The 22,524-nt window shown below is 37.6% G+C and overlaps 1 protein-coding gene across 3 annotated transcripts in view; it reads right to left on the bottom strand.

The window, feature by feature from the left end:
* The window catches only part of LOC126346074 (leucine-rich repeat serine/threonine-protein kinase 1), a 365,038-nt gene that overhangs the window by 315,145 nt on the left and 27,369 nt on the right, over window positions 1–22,524 (bottom strand). For 2 of the 3 annotated variants that reach the window (XM_050002156.1, XM_050002155.1), the window contains exon 4: window positions 18,144–18,309. In XM_050002156.1, the coding sequence (XP_049858113.1) occupies window positions 18,144–18,309 (166 nt within the window). Of the gene's footprint in view, window positions 1–18,143; window positions 18,310–22,524 lie in introns of those variants that run through there. The other variant, XM_050002159.1, reaches the window with a different exon arrangement.

Consider the following 22,524-nt stretch of genomic DNA (forward strand, 5'->3'; position numbering starts at 1 on the left):
AGAATTATTGACATCCTTGGGAGAACCTTCTACAACAACACTATACCACTGGTATGTACTATATGAGAAAGGTAAAATAGACTTCAACAAAAATGTTGTAATACCAATTCCAAAGACGGCAAGTAATGATAGAAGTGAAAATTACCAAACCATCAGTTTATTTAGTCATTGCCACAAAATACTGACACAAATTATTTACAGGAGAAATGGAAAAACCGGTAGCAGCCAACCTTCGGGAAGATTAGTTTGGGTGTCGGGGATCAGTTGAACTGAATTGATGTCTTGAAAAGAGCTTATAAGATGAATATCAACAAATCTGAAAAATGGACAATGAATACACTCCGGACTTATAGGTAAAACCCTATTCTTTTCCTCAGTTCATAGTTGCAAATAAACTTGTACTTATGCATTTCGTGACTAATTAAACTCAAAACTATTAATTTTTAGCACCTAAAACAGCCTATTTTGACATTACCACCTATTATTGGCTATTCTTGCTGTAAAATTACAAAATGCATCTACTTCTTTAATTTAAGATGAAATTCTTGTATTTCCATAAAATCAGATTTGCTTACAAGGCTGCCAAACATGCAACAAGGAGGTTAGTTGTTATATTTGTATACTTCTTAGGTTCCCCTGTCATTTCGGAATTGCAATATTTGGGGAAAAAATGTCTGAAGCTCATTTAATCCAATCCAACTGCCTGTTTCCACAAAGGGAGTAATTCATAGACCTCGAACTGGCCTCAGACGAACGAACACATACAAGAAGGGAGACTTAAAGCTGCCTAACCATTTCAGTAATAAAACCTCATCTCACTCCTTGGTTACACACAGGTTCTCACTGTAGGAAAGTGAGGCCATTGTCAAATTTTTGTTTTCCACTCATCGAACTGAACTGGTATGGAGTGTACTGCTGAACGCATGCAGTGTAAGATGTTCATCGTTCAAAACTCATTCCAGTTTCAGTGAACCAATAGTTCAACGAAAGAAAATGCCGAAAACTACCAGTTGAAAATCTAGGTGTATAATACTGTGGCTACCAGAGCTTCCCCACTATACAACTGATAGAAATATTATATTCTGCCAACCATGGAAAAAGAGGTTAGGTGCTATGTTTTTATCCTCCTTAGGTTTGACTGCCATTTCAGAATTGTGAATTTCTTCTCACATCTTTTGACACCAGAGCATTTGTGATGCACAGTATTTTAGAAATACCATTTAATCTTACACCAAGAGACATCGGTACTCAATTGTTTACTTTATCATTTTTATGAAGCAGAGTTCAATTTTAATACAAAGGAGAAGTAAACGATGTGAAAATGTCAAACCTGAAAGGCAAAGCATAAATGTTTTTAATATGATGCACCAAGTTCTGATTTTTTCGAAAGTTTTGAATTATGGCATAAATCTAGGCATGGGCAGGATGGGTAGAAAACTAAAATCACTAAAGTGTATTGTATGTTTTTTTAAATTTTATTTTGATAAAAATAACTACCTGTGACCCTTAATAATACCAAAAGCTGTTTATATGCTCTTCTATATAGCATCTCACTTCTTACTTGCATTAGTTTCAAATGATAAAATGTTCCACTTACACAAGACAAATGTTGAACTAAATTAAAATTGAAGAAAACACTTTTAATCAAGACATCTGATGAATACACACACACACACACACACACACACACACACACACACACACACAAAGTACTGCAACCTGTCTGTTTCATTTTCCTATTTTTAACAAATAATAATATGCTAATATATCAACACTGTATTTTACATTATGTTTAGTTTTTCTGCAGAATACTTTTTAGGGCCTATTTCAGGTTTTACATAGTGTAAATGTGGTACTGAAAGAGCCTATTTTAAGTGCCTAAAATGCACTCTTAATGACCTAAAAATACATGGTCTAATGAAAGTAGCCAAATTTAATCTGGGGCCGGCCGCGGTGGCCGTGCGGTTCTGGCCCTGCAGTCCGGAACCGCGGGACTGCTGCGGTCGCAGGTTCGAATCCTGCCTCCGGCATGGGTGTGTGTGATGTCCTTAGGTTAGTTAGGTTTAAGTAGTTCTAAGTTCTAGGGGACTTATGACCTAAGATGTTGAGTCCCATAGTGCTCAGAGCCATTTGAATCTTTTTTTTTTTTTTTTTTTTTTTATCTGGGAACTAGATTAGGAAATGAGGCACTAAAACCAACAGATGAGTTTTGCTATTTGGACAACAAAATAAATGACAATGGTATGTAGAGAATTAAAATGCAGACTAACCATAACAACAAAACTATTTTTGTACAACATAAATTTGTAATCACTGAATGCAAATGTAAGGACTAGGAAGTCTTTTCAGAAGGCATTTATCTGGTGTATTGTCTTGTGTGCATGGACAATTTACGGCCCAAGCAAAACAAGCAACTTGTTGAGGTGAGAGTGGTTCCAGAGGCATGATAGTGGGTGCAAAGCTGGATCTCTTTCACACTTTGAAAAAGGAGAGAAAATTCAACCCTGAAGAGTGAAGAAACAATTTACTTATGAGTCAGATGATGAATCCATTGATGAAAGTGAAGAAGATCATACCTTTACGGTAATTTTTTTCTACATTATTGTAGATATAGCAGCCTGCACACACAAAAATAGATATGAACTTTTGGATAGTAATATTAATGGGTTCAGCTTTCTTTACAATATTCTTGGTCTGCAGATGTCAGATGGTGGACAACTACAAGCCACATGACTCCATCTTGAAACTCTGTCAAGTGAAGTCGATAAAAAAATGCAATTTTATTGACATATTTTCCAATACATTTGTAAGCTTATGAATCCTTCTAGCAGTGAAAGGACGCTTTTAAAACCCAAGCTAAAAAGTCAACATTTCCTGAATAATGGTTGTGTGGAGTGTCAACCTCAGCCATCTGAGCCTAAAGCAGCAAGTCAATAGTATCAAATTTTATATTTCAGAAGATGCTGCTAAGTTAAATGTTACAATTTCAATATAACCTTCTTACTGAATAGAAATATCATCGGTATATATGCTGAACAACTTTGAAAATTATAAATGACTTTTTTAACAGAACTAGGTGTTACCACAGCCAAGCTCACTCATCAGTACTTTTGTTAAGATGTCCGACAGTGAGAAAGCAAGCTACTGTGCATGCAATAATGTAAGCTGTCCTCACACATCTGCCTGCTCAAATAATCATAGCTCATGATGCGTCACCCCCTCCCCCTCCTTCACCATCAGCAATTGCCCCACCGCCCAATTAAGCAGCACACACAGTGTTGCTATAAAGTTGTGTGCAGAGAGGTACGGACATTAGCTCATCGAGCTATCATAGTAGTTATACATTATGCAACAAATTTAATAATTTTTTAACATTGCTTATGTTCACTGATGCTAAAAAGGATGTTCCATTCCCCACTTCACACATTAGGGGTTGATTTTTTTTCTGCTAAAGTAGCCTACGTTACTCCCCAGGGTTCAACCCCTCTCAATATCAAATCTCACCAAAATCCCTTCACCAGTGTACTCACGAAAATTTAACAGAAGTTACTTTCACATTTAATAATATTAGTATGGAAGTATAGATGAATCAGATGAAATCTGCATTTTATCTATTATGTTTAATTGCATTTAAAAAACATATCAACCAAGGACAGCATTTTCACAAATATGATAAAGTTCAAAAGTCGAAGAGCAAATAGCTCTTTAAAAAAGCAAAAATTTTTCTCTAATTTGTGTTACATCCTTCACATCAACAAACATCTTGTACTACACACTTTCTTGAGTAGTGTATGTTCTTCCTCAACATTCAAACTATCTCCATGCCAAACATCACTGAAATCTGTTCAGTGGTTTAGTTGTGAAAACTTAATAGACAGAGTTATTTTCATGTTTGTAATATTAGTATCTTGTACCACACAAAAGTTTATGTTTTCCCTTCCAATTGCATGCATAAAAAAATTGACAACGTGTATCAATCTTTCAACTACTTTCATGGTAACTTTTCTGAAATTTATCTGTTGACTGAGTATCTTTGATACACAGCATACAACTCATGTAGGTAAACAGTGCTTATATTTAACATGTATTTCTGTCTCACTTTTTCCAAAGGATAATGAAATAATGCTTAAGTTATAGGATTTAAAGTTTCCATTACTTTTCAAATATATATATTTTTTCATTCTTTCAACTCAGTTTAATAAATTGCACACATTTTTAGAACTGCAGCAATACAGTAGACCTACTTATTTCTCTATCCACCAAAAGCTTTTCAGTTCTCAGGGATAATGTTACGTGGAAATGAAAAAAGAAAGGGGGAGACAGCACCAAGTGAAATGACGCTTGTGGTGAAAAATGTCGTCAGACTTGCCCTACTTGTATGGAAGTTAAATGCAGATGATAAACAGTTCACATAAGAAGAAAACAAAAACTATTGAAAGTGTTTCTACAGAAGAATGCTGAAAATTATATGAGCAGATCATATAACTAATTAGGAAGTACTGAATCAAAGTGAGGAGAAAGAGAAATTTACGGCACAATTTCACTAAAAGAAGAGATCTTCAGGATACATCCTGAAGAATCATGGAATAGTTAGGTTTATAATGGAGAAAGGTGGACAACACAGAGAGGAAACCAAGGCCTGACTACAGCAAGCAGGTACATGTGGCTGTAGAATGCAATAGTTTTGCAGAAGTAGCTTATACATGGTACAACTACTATGGAGGCCTGCAGAAAAAGTGTCTTTCAACTGAAGAGCACTATGGCAATTACTCACGTCTTATATTACACTCAGTATAACACTACCAAACTTACAATGAGAAAGAGATAAATATAACAGTTAATAAAAAAAGAGATAGAGAACAAGTAGGCAGAGAGTAAAAAATGTATCATAAGGATTTGGGTAACAATATGATTAGATTACTAAGGAGCTACCATGAAAAAACGCTGTAATTCATTTTTAAAACTGGAGTAACTTATAACTTCACTGATATTACATGGCAAATTATTTCCTAGTTGAGAGCTTTCAATACCGAAGGTCTTAGTACAAATACTTGTAGCATGCAAGGAGAATGAAACTGATTTGTAATGAAAGGGTCTGAAGTCTCGTGAATTTTGATGATGTATGAATGATATATTTGATAACAACAACAAATATTTGTACTTGTGATTATGATTCTTAAAAGCATCTGTCTGCACTGTAGTTAGCTAATCTTGTCTTTGCAGTCCCTATGGGACCAATATTTATGGGTTGTTATATATTACTAGATTCACCACTTAATGCTGGTTCTAGACACTTTCTAGTATGCTATCATGTGATAGTATGCATTTATCTTCAAGTCTCTGCCAGTTCAGGTCTTTCAGCATCTTCTCCCGTGGGTCATACATACCTGTGATGATTTGTGCTGCCTTTCTCTGAGTCCATTCAATATCCACTGTTAGTCCTATTTGGTGCAGCTCCCACACACTTCAGCAATATTCCAGATGGATTGCACAAATGTTCTGTATGCAACCTTCCTTGTAAACTGATGACATTTCCCTAGCATACCAATGAACTGCAGTGTATCACCTGCTTTACCTACAACAAAGACTATGGGATCATTCCATTTTCTATACCTACAAACCATTGCACTGAGTTGATCAATTCAACCTTCGTAGAGGGAGACCAAGAGATGAATACACTAAGCAGATTCAGAAGGATGTAGGCTGCAGTAGGTACTGGGAGATGAAGGAGCTTGCACAGGACAGAGTAGCACGGAGAGCTGCATCAAACCAGTCTCAGGACTGAAGACCACAACCACAACAACAACAACAACAACAACAACAACAACAACCTTTGACTCACTGATATTGTAATAATATGATACTATAGTTTTTCATTTTGCCTGATACACAATTTTATATTCCTGGACCTTCTAAAGCAAGTTTTAACTCTTTGCATCACTTTGAAACCTTATCCAGATTTGATTGAATATTTGTGCAGCTTTTTCAGACTGTATGTCATTGCTGATAGCTGCATAATTTGCAAAATGGCTCAGGTTACTATTAATATTGTCTGCAAGGTCACTAATACACAAAATGAAAAGAAGGGTCCCAAAATGCTTCCTCAGAGCACACCTTAAATTACTTGAACATCTGTCGATAACTCCCTGTTAAAAATAATATGTTGTGTCCTTCCCACCAAAAAATCCTCAATCCAGGCACAAATCTTGTTTCATACCCCATATGATCATACTTTTGACAGTAAGCATACGTGTGGTACTGAGTCAAATGCCTTTCTGGCAGTCAAAAAAATACTGCATCTTTTTGACTGTCTTGATCCATGGCTTTCAGAACATCATAAGAGAAAATTGTAAATTTGCTTTCACACAATCATTATTTTCAGAATCCACACAGATTTGCATGAGGGGGGTCATCTGTTTGGGGTAACTCACCATATTTGATATCAAAATATATTGTAAGCTTCTGCAACAAATGGATGTCAGTGACACTGGATGGTAGCTTTGGGTCACTTATGCTGTCCTTTTATAGCGGTGTGATGTGCTATCTTCAGATTTCTGTTTTAAGGATCTTCAGTGTCTTATGATTAATGAAGGAGCTAACTCAGCCAAATATTTGGTATAAAATCTACTAGGGGTTCCATCAGGCCCAGGAGTTTTTTCAGTTTGAATAATTTCTGCTGTTTCTCAATGCCACTGGTACTAATATCTATTTCACTTATCTTTACAGGAGTGCGAAAATCGAATTGGTGCATTACTACTGGACTTTCCTTTGTAAAGGGCTATTGAAAATAGGCATTTCTGATTTTGTTTTCCTACCCCCAATTTCAGTTCCTGTCTTGTCCATGAGTATCTGAACACTAACTTTGGTGCCACTGACAGCCACTACATACAGACAAATCTTTCAATAATATTCTGCCATAGCAGTCATTAAAGGCTTAACACAGTGCTCTCTTGACAGCTAAACACATTTATTCAACATTTCCCTCTCTCTATAGCCCTCTGCTGTTTTACAGCCATTATGCAGTAGTCTCTGTGTCTTTAGAAGTTTCTTCCATGATGCAACCCTCCCATCCTGAAGTGTTTTACTGGGCACATTTTTATCCAGTGTCCCTCCCATACAGTATCACCATTAGATACATACCTCTTCAGTACATAGTCAACTATTCTTCTGAACTCGAGCTTATTTCCTCCACACCAGGGCTGCCCATGGTGTGCCAACTTCACTAGTGCAGTGTGTGTGAGCCGCGTTTGGACCAAGGCCCGGCCTGTCATTCGGATTTGCTCGGTCCTTCTTGGAAGTACACAGAAGAGCACTCATTTCATTTAGCACTGCAGTGTGGCATTTTTTGGTCAGCACAACACTCTCAGTTTGGCAAAATCATGGTGTCAGCACTGTTTATTCTTCACTATTTGTTTGTGGTATGAAGAACATTTTTCCGATGGCATGCAGCTTTACTGAATGGTTAAATGATGATGCCATCCTCTTGGGTAAAATATTCCGGAGGTAAAATAGTTCCCCATTTGGATCTCCGAGTGGGGTCTACTCAGGAGGACGTAGTTATCAGGGGAAAGAAAACTAGCGTTCTACGGATCGGAGTATGGAATGTCAAATCCCTTAATCGGGCAGGTAGGATAGGTTTAAGTTATATATAGTGGGAATTAGTGAAGTTTGGTGGCAGGAGGAACAAGACTTCTGGTCAGGTGAATACAGGGTTATAAATACAAAATCAAATTGGGGTAATGCAGGAGTAGGTTTAATAATGAACAGGAAAATAGGAATATGGGAAAGCTGCTATAAACAGCATAGTGAACGCATTATTGTGGCCAAGATAGATACGAAGCCCATGCCTAACACAGTAGTACAAGTTTATATGCCAACTAGCTCCGCAGATGACGAAGAGATTGATGAAATGTATGATGAGATAAAAGAAATTATTCAGATAGTGAAGGAAGACGAAAATTTAATAATCATGGCTGCCTGGAATTCAATAGTAGGAAAAGGGAGAGAAGGAAATGTAGTAGGTGAATATGGAGTGGGGGGAAGAAATGAAAGAGGAAGTCGCCTGGTAGAATTTTGCACAGAGCATAACTTAATCATAGCTAACACTTGGTTCAAAACTAATGAAAGAAGGTTGTATACATGGAAGAAGCCTGGAGATACTAGAACGTATCAGATAGATTATATAATGGTAAGATAGAGATTCAGGAACAAGGTTTTAAATTGTAAGACATTTCCAGGGGCAGATGTGGACTCTGACCACAATCTATTGTTTATGAACTGTAGATTAAAACTAAAGAAACTGCAAAAAGGTGGGAATTTAAGGAGATGGGACCTGGATAAACTGACTAAACCAGAGGTTGTACAGAGTTTCAGGGAGAGCATAAGGGAACAATTGACAGAAATAAGGGAAAGAAATACGGTAGAAGAAGAATGGGTAGATCTGAGGGATGAAGTAGTGAAGGTAGCCGAGGATCAAGTAGGTAAAAAGACGAGGGCTGACAGAACTCCTTGGGTAACAGAAGAAATATTGAATTTAATTGACGAAAGGAGAAAATATAAAAATGCAGTAAATGAAGCACGCAAAAAGGAATACAAACGTCTCAAAAATGAGATCGACAGGAAGTGCAAAATGGCTAAGCAGGGATGGCTAGAGGACAAATGTAAGGATGTAGAGGTACATATCACTAGGGGTTAGATAGATACTGCCTACAGGAAAATTAAAGAGACCTTCGGAGAAAAGAGAACCACTTGCATGAATATCAAGAGCTCATCTTGAAGTCTGAGGGTATTTTGCCTGTCTCGTACATCTTGCTCACCAGATGGTAGAGTTTTGTTAGGCCTGGCTATCTCAAGGCTGTCAATAGTTCTAATGCAATGTTGTCTACTCCCGGGGCCTTGTTCAACTTAGGTCTTTCAATGTTCTGTCAAACTCTTCATGCAGTACCATATCTTCTATTTCATCTTCATCTACATTCTCTTCCATTTCTATAATATTGTGCTCCAGAACATTGCCCTTGTATATACCCTCAATATACTTCTTCCACCTTTCTGCTTTCCCTTCTGTGCTTAGAATTGGGTTTTGTCAGACATGTCTGATAAAACAGATGCCACTCATATATATAATTCTATGAGCACAGCATAGCTGAGGCACAGTCAACGTCTGAACTCATACAAGAATCACAAATCTATGAGTAGGGGGTTAATGGGTGGGAGTCATTGGAGTGCAACAAGTGGGAAGTTAGGTCTGACAGAAAGCTTGTCCGGATAGCTGAGACAGTTAAGGCAACCTTTCTAAAGAAGCAGAGCATCTGGGTTAAAGTCTCAGTCTGGCACAAATTTTCAAGTCGAGCCGTTGCATTGCTGCAATGTCATGTGCAGCTGGAAGTCATTATTTCCTTCTTATCTCTACCTATACTGTTTCCTTTCCATTGCTTCCATCTCAGTTATTCATGTTAATCGAAAATACCATAGATGTGGCCAGCATTACCCCCCTCCCTTCCCCCCTCCTCCAAATGGCTATGAAAGTTGTTTGCTATATTTCAATAACATGGTTCCTACTACAAACTTCCAGGCATTTCACAGCCGTCTATGTGCTCATTCCATAGGCAGCAGATGAATAATCTTCCACTAGCACTTAATGCATTTCTGAAATGAAAAGAACACCTGGAAAAAAAGAGACTGGTAGTACATTAAGGGTGCCTGCACCACTGAGTACTGTAATGTTTTGAGTAAGATTATGTTTTAGCAATATCATCCTTCACAATGAGCCGTATGGACATGCTCATAAGCTACGAGCGCAAATGAACTACAGAAGTAGTACTGGCCAGATGTCCATCTTCCCTTTCTCTTTTGGAAAAGTGATGTTTTATTTTTGCACAAAGTAATAGTATACATCTGGAAATACTATAAAAAAGAATGAAGACTGAGGCCATTAGTAGAAGACCACAAGCGTAGGTTGGGGATGGAAGCCAGCCACATTCTTTTCAAAGGAACCATCTCAGTATTTGCCCTAATTAATGTAAGGAATGGAAATCTAAATTTAGATGCCCAGACTCAGATTTGAATCACCGTCCTAGCAAATGTGAATCCAGTGTCTTAAACACCATACCAGCTCATGTGGTGAAAATACTGTAGGCTACTTGTTAGTACTTTACGATAGTTAAGTACTGATGTGGCAATGAGACGACAAGCATGTCAGAACTGAGTTTAATTGTGTGTAACGTTGCTTGTATCAATTTTGAAACTGGTAAAATAGTAAATATTAAGTAGTTGTGTAATCACTCCTTAAACAGATTCTTTTACATAACTAACATCTAAGTAAGTCATACTATTACACTATAATCTTCATAAGAAAAATACATAGCACCAAACAGTCCCAATTTTCAGCATTTAAAGTTCTTTCTCACTTAGTCATTGTAGTCTGAAGTGTCACTAACAAAGTTATGCATCCTCCGTTACAATATTATGCTTTAAAATAGGTCTGCAAATGAATCCCTAAGGCATTATTGCCATAGTGAGACATTTCTACGAGACATTTATCCCTATTCATGAGGCATTTCTGAAAAATTGCATCCCTTTTCAAATTTGCTTACTACTTAAAAAACAAGAGAAAGATTTCTGTTAAAGTAATCATCATCATTGGGTTGTCTGCCTTGTGGGAGGTTTTGACTGCATAGCCCTCCATGCTTCTCTGTCTTCTGTGTTTCTCTTCATTCTTTGGGACCCTCCTTGTGGCCTGCTGACATTATCCAGCATCTGGAACCTCCTTCTGCCCTTCCCTCTCTTTTCTGCAATGAAACCTTCAATTGCCTGTACTAAAAGGCAATCTCTTCTTAGATTGTGGCCTATCCAGTTTAGTTTCCTGTTTTTCACCGTCAGCAGCATCCTCCATTCTTCTCCAATTCTCCTCAGTACTACTTCATTCCTGACTTTATGAGTCCAGCTGATCATCTCCATTCTCTGCCATATCCACATTTCACAAGCTTCAATTCTCTTCTCATCCTGCTTTCTCAAACTCCATGTTTCTGCTCCAGACATGATCATGCTCCATATTAAGCACTTAACCAGTTGGCTTCCTTAATTCCTTCTTTAAACAACTAGTCAGGAGTCTTCTCTGATTTTGAAATGCCTCTTTTGCCAGAGCCATTTTCACTTTGATATCTTGCTGGCAATCCAAGTCTTCATTAATCCAACTTCCCAAATACTTGAATGCTCTTACCTGTTCTGTGATTTCTGACCCCATCTTAATTTTCACTTTTCTTTTCTTTAAGCCTATCACCATGCTTTTGGTTTTCTTTTTATTAATTTTCATGCCATATGCTGCACAGGCTCCATTCAGGCCATTTAGCATTTAAGTCGGCACCTCTTGACTTTCTGTGAGGTTCGCCATGTCATTTGCAAATTGTATACATTCAATTTCTGCCCACCTATCTTGATGCCTCTTATCCCATCCAAATAGCTTTCTAGTACTTACTCAAGAATTGGTGTCTAACACCTCTTTTCGTACCCAAGCTTTCTGATTCAGGTACAGATTTGCAATCAATCATCTCTCCTTCCACTTTACTCCCTTCTTTTTCATGATATCTAACAGCTTATTCCCCTGCACTCTATCAATGGCCTTTTTGAGGTCTATGAAGACAGCATACACTTCTTTGCCCTTTTCTATGTATCTTTCGCCAATGGTTCTTAGAAGTCCAATGGCATCTCATGTTCCCTTTCCCCTTATGAAACCATATTGTTCTTCACCAAATGTTTCTTCCAGCATTACATATAGCCTCCTATTCATAATACAAAGAAATACTTTTGCTGCCTGCAATATTAGGCTGATCGTCCTGTGGTCTTCACACTCTTTGGGATTATTAGCCTTTGAAATTGGGACTATTATACTTACGAGAAAGTCTTCTGGCCATTCCCCTTTGTCACAGATGTAGTTGCAAAGAGGGGTCAACTCATTTTCGGTTGTTTCTTGTAAAGTTCATTTCTGCCGGAATGTCATCTACACCATATGCTTTGTTGGTTGTAAGTTCTCCCAATGCCTTATTTATCTATGAAACTAGGATAAAATCTCCTTTATTCATCTTCATTTACTGATCCTTCCTTTTCAATCTGCAGATCGGAAGGTCTTTGATCCACTTCATAGAGTGTTTCAATATATTATTTACATCTATTCTGAACAGCATGTGAGCCACTTTCCCTTCTGTCTCCTTATTTGTTTTGTTCTTCCTGCCCTGAAATACTATTTCCTTGGCTACTCTATAAATTTTTTCATACTTGCCCTCTTGTAACACACTTTCAATAAATAGTCAGAAACATGGAATTTTTTAAAAAAATAATACAAACATGTTTACAGTTATATTTCTCACAAACAAATGGCACTGTAGCTGTTTCTAACCGAAGGCTCTGCATAGAGAAATTATTGTCTGCTTGCTGGCAGTTTTCATTTTGAGCCCATCGTACAGCTGCTCATACATTGACTACCATAGTATATTGAACAGTTTCTATTAAAAGAACTTTAGCAACAAAATATGTATACAAAATGTATCAAAAATATTTTTTGTGATGAGAATAAACCCTAGAGCTTTGTATTGCTTTCATTTACTATGAGTGACAGCAACAACTTTTGCAGTTCCTTTTACAGCAGCAAGCTCAATTACAGTTCACTTCATGTAGAAATGCGGTCCAATTTTCAGCCATTCTGCGCATCTCCCTCGATTGACTGCATGCAACCCGTAAGATTCATTCTCTCTCTGAAATGCTAGCCATGATTTACAACCAGACTGTGAAAATCACTCTCCTGCATGCTGCACTGTCGCCATGCTTTGGGACAATACAGTTTCATTCACAGACCAACCGAATTATCCATTCAGTTGTCAATGTTACTTTATTGTATCAGTATAGAAGTGAATGTGTATCTGTAAATGGAATGATTGCCAAATAAATATGTCAAATGAATGCAATAGATGTGAAGTGTTTCACAAGCAGGCAAATAGGTTTGTTTACCACATTTACAAATTTTTCAAACGTGGATGTGAAAGCGGGACTCTTATTTTTGACATTTTGAAGATACAAGTGCAGAAGTACATTTTAGCAAAGAACTATGCAGAGAATACTAAATGAAAGAGTCAGGGTTATAGAAACCTCAGGAAAATTTGGTTTTGTGTCACCTGGAAAGCATTGAAATCACAGGAAACCTGTAACACAAATGGATGGTTTTGACAATGATATTTTAATGTGCTCCATGTTTGAATTGTACATAACTAGTGAATAACCGAAATCACAAAAACTTGTCACAGTTATTCATGAGAAAATTGGCTTCAGAGATAGCACTTTGTCAATGCAAATAATTTTAAAAGACATTGATTTCAAATATGCTAAGAAAAGACTTTTTGATTGAAAGAAGTGACATACACCATATGATCAAAAGTACCCTGACACCTGGCTGAAAATGACTTACAAGTTCGTGGCGTCCTCCATCGGTAGTGCTGGAATTCAATATGGTGTTGGGCCACCCTTAGCCTTGATGACAGCTTCCACTATTGCAGGCATATGTTCAGTCAGGTGTTGGAAGGTGCTTGGGGAATGGCAGCCCATTTTTAAATTAGTGTTCCAAAACATTCTATAGGAGTCAGGTCAGGACTCTGTGCAGGCCAGACTATTACAGGGATGTTATTGTTATGTAACCACCCCGTCACAGTCCGTGTATTATGAACAAGTGCTCGATCGTCTTTAAAGGTGCAATTTGCCATCCCTCATTTGCTCTTCCATTGTGGGAAGCAAGAAGTTGCTTGAAACAATAATGCAGGCCTTTGCTTGATAGTGCCAGGCAAAACAACAAGGGGTGGAACCCCCTCCATGAAATACATGACCACACCGTAACACCACTGCCTCCGAATTTTACTGTTGGCGCTACACACGCTGGCAGATGACATTCACTGGGCATCCACCATACCCACACCCTGCCATTGGAGAGCCACAATGAGTACCATGATTTGTCACTCAACACAATGTTTTTCCACTGTTCAGTCACCCAATGTTTATGCTCCTTACACCAAGCGAGGTGTCGTTTGGCATTTACTGACGAGTTGTGTGGCTTATGAGCAGCCGCTCGATCATGAACTCCAAGTTTTCTAACCTCCCGCCTAACTGTCATAGTACTTGCGGTGGATCCTGATGCAGTTTGGAATTCCTGTGTGATGGTCTGGATACACGTTTGCCTATTACACATTAAGGTCCTCTTCAACTATCGGCAGACTCTGTTATTCAACAGACAAGGTCGGCTTGTACACTTTTGTGCTCTATGTGTCCCTTCATGTTTCTACTTCATTATCACATTGAAAACAGTGGACCTAGGGATATTTAGGAGTGTGGCAATCTCATTTACAGACATATGATACAAGTGACACCCGATCACCTGACCATGTTCAAAGACTGTGAGTTCCGCGGAGCAGCCCATTCTGCTCTCTCACGATGCCTAATAACTATTGAGGTCACTGATATGGAGTACCTGGCAGTAGATGGCAGCACAATTCACCTAGTACGAAAAACGTATTTTTTGGGAGTGTCCAGATACTTTTCGTCACATAGTATAGATCCAGCATGAACCACATCTCTTATAAAGATGCATGATACAAGACAAGGAAGTAGCTAAAAAGCTGTTACATGTATGAAACATTCTTGGATAATTATTCTGCGTGGTGGCTCTTCCTTTTGTTTCGTTCCAGAGAGTAAACTTTATATATAGGTATAAGAATAACAGCAGTGACTATCATTTGGAAATGAATACTGTCAGTTTCAAGAAGTGGTTCACCAAACAATTCTTGCCATACCTTGCTTCAAAGTTGGTCATAGTAATTAAAATGCATGTTATCAATCAGCTGTTACAGAGAAAACACTAAGTACAAACACCACAAAAGTGGATATAGTGCTCTGGCTTAAATAAAAATATTCTGCACATGCCAAATTTCTGTGGCTTGTTAATTTATACAAGTCACACAAAAGAAAATGTGAATTTGACTTCTATATACATGAATGTGGTCACTTCCATATATATGTATGTTGTCACACAGTTTTATGTTTACTCACATATCACTGTCAGTATAAACCGATAGAATTAATTTGGGCGTACGTTAAAGGATACATGGAGGAAAAAACAAAACATTCAACATAACAGAACCTGAATCACATGTGCGTGAAGCAATAGACATCATCTCCTTCAGCATAAGCACACTGTGTGCGGCACATTGAAAAGCTTCATAAAGAAGACTTTGATAGTGAGTTGAAGATGGACAGAAGCAGTGAACCTATCCTGAATCTACAATTAGGTGGTTCAGACATGAACTCAGATAGCAGTGATGATTGTATTGCAATGTAGACTTTGGAAAAGAAGACTTTGATAGGGAGTTGAAGATGGACAGAAGCAGTGAACCTATCCTGAATCTACAATCAGGTGGTCCAGACATGGACTCAGATAGCAGTGATGATTGTATTACAATGTAGACTTTGGAACATAGTGCACTAATATTATTTCTTCATGGATTAAAAAAATATGTTTGTCAACATTTCAATTGCATACATGGTATACAAGAACTTACTAGGCTTTATTGATTCGGAATTAGTATGTCATGAAGTATGTAGACTATAATATTCAACATATTGTTCAAGGAGAAGCTAAGCTCTGCCCAGTGTGCTGTATGCCTAATTACTCGTAAGAATGCGGCTGGACAAATTCGTCAAAAACTGTGATATTGCGACAAGTACATCCCTATCATTATCAAGGCATGGACTGGAAAATGCCTCAAAATGATGGGAAGTGTTACCTGTCGAGATATCGGTGGCTTTTGATGTTATTGGTAAGCACTCCCTCGAGTTATTCATAGAAGATAAGTCAACTATTTGGCTCTGCAGTGGATCATAAATGTGTTCTCTCACTGTAGAGTCGAATGAGTTAGTTCCCACACACAATGGTCTTTGACAGCAAGAACTACGATAACATACTGACAATTTTTATGATAGTCCTTTGCATTAATCTTTCATACCAGTAATACATTTTTATTCACAAGAATTTACATTTAACTACAGTCAAACATACCCATACACATTCACAAATTATACACATTAAAAAAAAAATGCATGGAGTAAAAACAGCTGTTAAGTGCATATAATGATTTTGATTTGAGTTTTAAGTTAATTTTCTTGTGTATTACATTTTTACTTATAATACAGTCCAAATTGCAATAAATGACAAGTGTCACAACCAGTTTCAATTATCTTGTCATTAGACAATCATCATTTTGAGAAAAATTGTACCTCGTGTCTCCACAAAGCTGCATCAGCTGTTCTTGTTTTCTGACATCATGCAAGCTAATGTTGTGGAGTAGCAGACTCAAAGTCAAGACGTGAAGTAAGATTTTTCTCATTTAGATGGGTGATTGAAATCGGTTTTAAAATGTATTGTTCCCTCTCATAGATTTGAACAGATAATACGATGCACCGTAGGCAAGTGAACCACACTATTGATGGCAGCAACACAGTTCGGCAATACGGACTTTTGTTTATCTGTTCTCTGCAGCCACACACGCACAGATCTCATAGCCTCCACGCTTGTCTACGCTCTGCCTCTATGCATGGTAGTAGCATCCTACGTGACGCGGGCTATAGCTAGTGTTGTCATAAGTAGCTTTAAACTGATCATTGTGATTCATCAGCAATAGCAGCAGAAAAAAATCAGCAATAGCAGCAGAAAAAAATGAACTGATATTACATTGAAAAACATCATTTTTACGAGGGAACATCCAAGCAGCAGGACAAACAGCAGAATTCTGGAGTAGTTTTTGTTAAATAATTTTGTACATCTTTCATGCTTTTCTTATCTTCTTTTTTATCACTTTGCTTCCTGCGGCATTTCAGTAAACGTGTGTAAATAAATCCCATAAAATTTTCCACCCTCCAGGCCTTGAAAGGTGTAGCCAACAACACTGTTCCATTACTTCAAAGGAAACTACTGGAAATACACAACACATCCTATATGCTACATACGTAACAGGAGTATCCAGTATGGTCAGATGTGACTCGATGGCAGCATGCAAAGAGGAAAAGAATGGCCAATCTTTCCGTATACAGAGCTTCATCTTGCTAAGCTGGTGTTATTTAAAAAGACTTCTTGTCTGGTAAAAATGGATAATTTAGTGCAAACTTCCCGTAAAATACCCTGTGGAAAAGTGACTTTTGCTTTTAAATTGTATGTGTAAATGTACGCAACTGTGGGTTGTTTTACAGCTCTCCATACTCTACTAACTCAAGTGAAGAACTATCTGTTGATGAAAAATTTAACTCTTCTGGCAATAACATTACATTATTATTTTCAAAAATATGGAATCCCATGTCTTTTTACATCTTTTTTAAAAAGGAAAAACACACAGCTGACAATAACATTCCAATTTCCATTTCCTGATGTGTTCTGCTGTCACTTTTTAATTCAACCAGTAAAACAAGTATGTTCCTCACATTTGTGCTTACGGATAAATTTCACAATTGCTTATCTATTAGCCAAATGTATCTGTGTGTTCTCCAGCTGCCACTTGGTGAGTAATTTTTTTATCTATCCAATTACATTATGTTTTCAAATATGTTTTCTGTTTTTTAGCTGTGATAATGACCTGATATTGACTATTGTAGTCTCCAATTTTCATATTCTAGTCTCCAATGTTCATATTCTTGAGTACGAGATAGCTTCTGTAATTTTTCTGTTTACGGTTTCTCACAAAAGATATTTTATATCAGACATTTTCCAAAGAAAGTTATGATTCTGTAACAGCAACTGTACTATTTACATATTTCCCAGATACAATATTTTGCTATGTTGTCATCCAGTGCACAACACGCTGATTTACTAGTCAATTCTCTTCCTCCTCTTTCCAATACCATTCACCTGATATCACTTAAATAATCATAAATACTTATTGATAAAGTCACTACATAGTGAAAAATCACACAATTTTCTCTCTGCTTCAAATAACAGTAATATAAGCCAGTAATTATCATTTTTATTTATATAAATTGTATACAACTCTTAATTGATGAAAATCTGAATATAACATCCATCATCATCTTAGTTAACAAAAACTCTGCTTTAACTTGACACTTACCAGCTGCCCTTTTCAGTACTTCCATACATTCAGTATGTTCACATTTCTCAGCAATATCCAGGGCTGTTAGGCCACTGCTGTCTGTTGCCACCACATCTGCACCATGTGCTAGGAGATGTTTAATATTATTGACATACCCATGCTCAGCACTGATATGCAGAGGGACCTATAAACACATATATACAGTCTTTCAAAGCAAGGTAAGAAATTTGACATCATTGAGTTTAAATAAAATTATAATATTTATTCTGACTGCTGCAATTGGTAATATGCAGTGCCAATTTTCTGGAAAAAGGTTAAATGGTACTGGAGTGACCTTGCTTCCAATGTCTAACATTTGGAAATTATTTCTGTAATAACGTGTACCTTAATGTAAGCAAATAATTTAGATTCATGTATAATATCTAGAATTAAGGTGAAAAGAAATGCCTTGCAGATGAAACTGATTGTTTAAATCAGATCCCAAATCAGCATCGAAATATCTCTAACATATTTCTCCTGTTTCTGCTCCTTCCTTTTGTTGCCTCTTATCAGGTATCTTCCATTCAGGAACCATGTCTCCACAAAGAGTCAGGTTGAACAGTTGTGAAGGAGTTTCTGCATCACAGTATTGACTGTGCCTTCAGCTGTCATGCATTCTGTTTCAATGACATCTAGGGAAATATCAACTGGTTCCAGCATATCAGGGAGCATTGCTCAAGTATCAATAATCATTTAAGACAATTGGCTGATCATTGAAACTGCATCACGTATCAGAAATTTTGCTATAGAATTCAATTATTTTTTGAAGACTCTGGATTTCATGTCTGCAGCAGCATGACTTAGTATGTTGACACAGGTGAACTTGAAATGAAGAGTACAACCCATGTGCACTTCATTTAAATTCTGAACATCAATTTCTTACTCAAAATCATCTAACAGGTGACTCGCTTTGGCAACTTTTTAGACAGCTCTGAAAACATTAGCTGTTTCTTATCTGTCTCTCTCCAATGCTTTAACACAAGTTCTAAAGATTTTTCACTTGCTATAGATAATATTTACAAAGCAGCTTTATGGCTGAACTTTATGTTTAAAGATATTCTTTCACAGGGACATCATCTGGTTTATTTTTCTTTCTCCACAGCATGACACAAACTGTTGAACACTGCTATGAAATATTAATTCCTCATATACTCCTTCCTGGACCCAGTGTCCCAAATTTCTTACAAGTTTTGCAAGGAAGATCACAAACAACACTATTTACAGAAGCAGGCCTGTAAGTGAATGGCACATTTTCAGTACATGCAATTTCATTTACATTATTTTCCTCTGTCATTTTCATCACCACCCTCAGAGAACTTAATCTTTTTATTCGTGCTTAATCTTACGATTTATTTTGACTCAAATTGTAACAAGGTTCCACACTTTGCCTTAACTTCATCAACACTGAATATGGAAGTGAACAAACATCACTGTATAACAATGAAAGAAGTGCCTTCTCAAGATGTATTTTAATATCTGATCATATAAGACTATAATTTATTTCCATGACTCTTAACATTCACATGCGGATTGATTTCAGTAATATTTTAGCCATGTTTGAAAAGGCCATGAGATTGGCTGCTGTTACCTAAAAGGAATTTAACATGTCCCAGGTACAGATTAAATCTGATATCACTAACTGATTTCACTAATAATGCCACTGATGTATGATTTTTTGCCTTTTAATACAAATAAAATGTAGCTTGTTCTCCCCTCTCAGAAAGCAAAAGTAAAAAGGTAGTGGTAATACGTGTAGGCACACAACACTATTAGGGAACAATTTAGAAAAATCAAAGCTTCCAAAACTGAAAACTAGTAACTTCAATAACAAGTATCAAAATCTAAGAATGACACAAGATATTAACGATTGAGACTGCATTAGTTACAATGTTCTAGACTCTACATTTATTACACAAGAGAAAAATAAAAGATAAAAGTAAACAGAAAAAAAGGACAAAAGAATAGCAATTAACATCCTTTCAATGATGAAATCTCTAGAGCTGGAGCACAAGCTCAAATTGGAGAAGGCAGGGGTAGGAAATTGCACTTGTGTTTTTCAAATGCACCGCTCCTCTAGAATTTTACTTAAGCCGTTTAGGGAAACTGTGGAAAACCTAAATCTGCAATGCCAGATCTGAATCTGGGCTCCAGTCCTCCAAATATGAGACCAGTGTCTTAGCAATGTGCCAGCTTGATATGTAACAGACAAGTCGCAGACCTGGAAACTAAATGTCAAGACTGGAAGCAATGAAATCAGACACGTCCGAAAGAACAGACACCTTGCATTCGTATAATTGGTTCACCTAGATGGCCAATGGATGCACGTTCTTCAGTGCAGATGCAAAAGTACATCTGACCTCCTGCGGAAATCTCAGAGTTGCGAGCATGGGGGAAATGGACAGGAACTGTGGATAGATGGTGCTCAGTGGGAATGTGGGTCAGCAGTGAGGCACGCCAAGATAGTCCACGCAGTTGCGATGAACACTGTCTGGGTGGCACACTGGTTAATGCACCTGCCTAGTAAGAAGGAGACCCTGGTTCGAATCCCAGTCCAGCACACATTTTCACTTGTTTCTGCTGATTCCAATTTTCCAATGCAGGTGACGTTAGTAATCCCTTCCATTTCCTGTGCTTTCTGCCCCCTCCCCCTTCATTTACATATAAAGTACTAAAGCAAAATGATTACACGGTCAGGTTTGCAGCACCATTGTGTTTATGTCCAAGAAGCGTGGAGGGGAAGGAGTAATGATGTACACTCCACTAATATTAAAAGTGTAGCACTGTGACACGCTACATATCTGTATGTGCCACTGAATGACGTACCTGTTTACAACATGAGCAGAAACAGAACATACAGTTTATCTCACCTTGGCTCCTCACAATGCTTCGGTGGCATTATCCATTACCTTCTCCACTGACACTGCTATCTTCATCAGCCATCTCTGTTGATTCATCATATGTTGCTTCAGTCATGGATGATAACGCCGACCCTTTGTTGGAAGCTATGCCACGTGATTTTATTACATTTTCAGTTTTTTCTCCTCTCAAAGTACCTCTGCCCCAGAAGTCAGCACACACTATTTTGGTATGATACACAGCCTTTCAATTCTTATAATGTCACAAAATTAATTAAATGCTTATGTCACAGAAGTGTGAGCAAATTGCTGTGTGATGTAATGATTAGTGTTTTTGGTTATTAATGCCAAAGTCCTAGTTCAAATCCCTGTAATGAACTCAAATTTTTCTCTAGTTGAAAGATCTGGAACGAGAACCACTCAGCCTTGTGAGGCCAACTGAAAAGCCGCTTTTATATACAAAGCAGCCCAACTGATGCCCAAGTTGTTGAAGTATCGTTACATGAAACAGTTTGCATCAGGCTAGATGGCACATGACATTTATAACATAGCAGTAAAAGCATTAACTGTTAGTCTCCCATGTATTGATGACTTATTGACTAATCCGTTGTTAAGTATGGGACTGTTGAAAGCCAGTGAAGGCACTCCAAGACAGGACAGAGAGATAAAATTCAGAGGGCAGGTGGAAATTGTAGTGTTTAGATTTCAGGAGGTATACAGTAATGTGAGAGACATCTGGACTTGCAGAGACTCCAGGCAGCTGTTCCAGGGCAGGAATTTCAGTTCATATAATTAATTGGTAAAGTGTCACAGTAAATGGCAATCACAAAATGGGACATTTTAGCATATGCAGCAAGCTCGTACTTACTTCTGAGAACAGCACTGCCAGTGGATTCACACAAGTGAGGCAGGAAATAAATTAAACTGCTGGACCTGCAGTGCCCACCCCTGAGAAACAGTCTTCACTCGTAGGGTAGGCCAAAGCAACGTAAAACACTGTTGTTGCTAGCATTTTAGGAAGAGTAGTGAGGTTTAGTTTCTAGTTTAACACTGTTGCTACAAAACATAGAGTTTGTTAGTGTAGAAGCCAGGAACATTCCTACCTATAGTGTAGGAGAAGGGAAAGGATCTGAGGGTGGTTGGCCACAGCATCAGGGAGGTGCAGAGCCACATGTCAGAATGGTCGATGTTTATAAAGCGCTGGTGGATTTGCACACTGATGACTAACAGAGAGAACTGTCTGTCACAATTATCCTTTAAAAACTCTTGTTTTTATTCAAAAGAATGCTTAGTCAGACATCAACTATGTGTTCCTCAACAAGTCTGTTATCTAACTTGGAGTGCCCCCTCAAATGTTTGTACTTTACAATATTTCTAGTGACTACTGTTTCTGTTAGCTCTCACCCCACGGATTCAGATACTGACATCTGTTGTGCCAAAAATCAAACTATTTGCTTTTTCTAATGCTTAGAAATAGCCTTCAGTGCACTAGTTAGTACAAATGC

Source organism: Schistocerca gregaria, chromosome 1 (assembly GCF_023897955.1).
Source record: "Schistocerca gregaria isolate iqSchGreg1 chromosome 1, iqSchGreg1.2, whole genome shotgun sequence".
NCBI classification, from domain to species: Eukaryota; Metazoa; Arthropoda; class Insecta; order Orthoptera; family Acrididae; genus Schistocerca; species Schistocerca gregaria.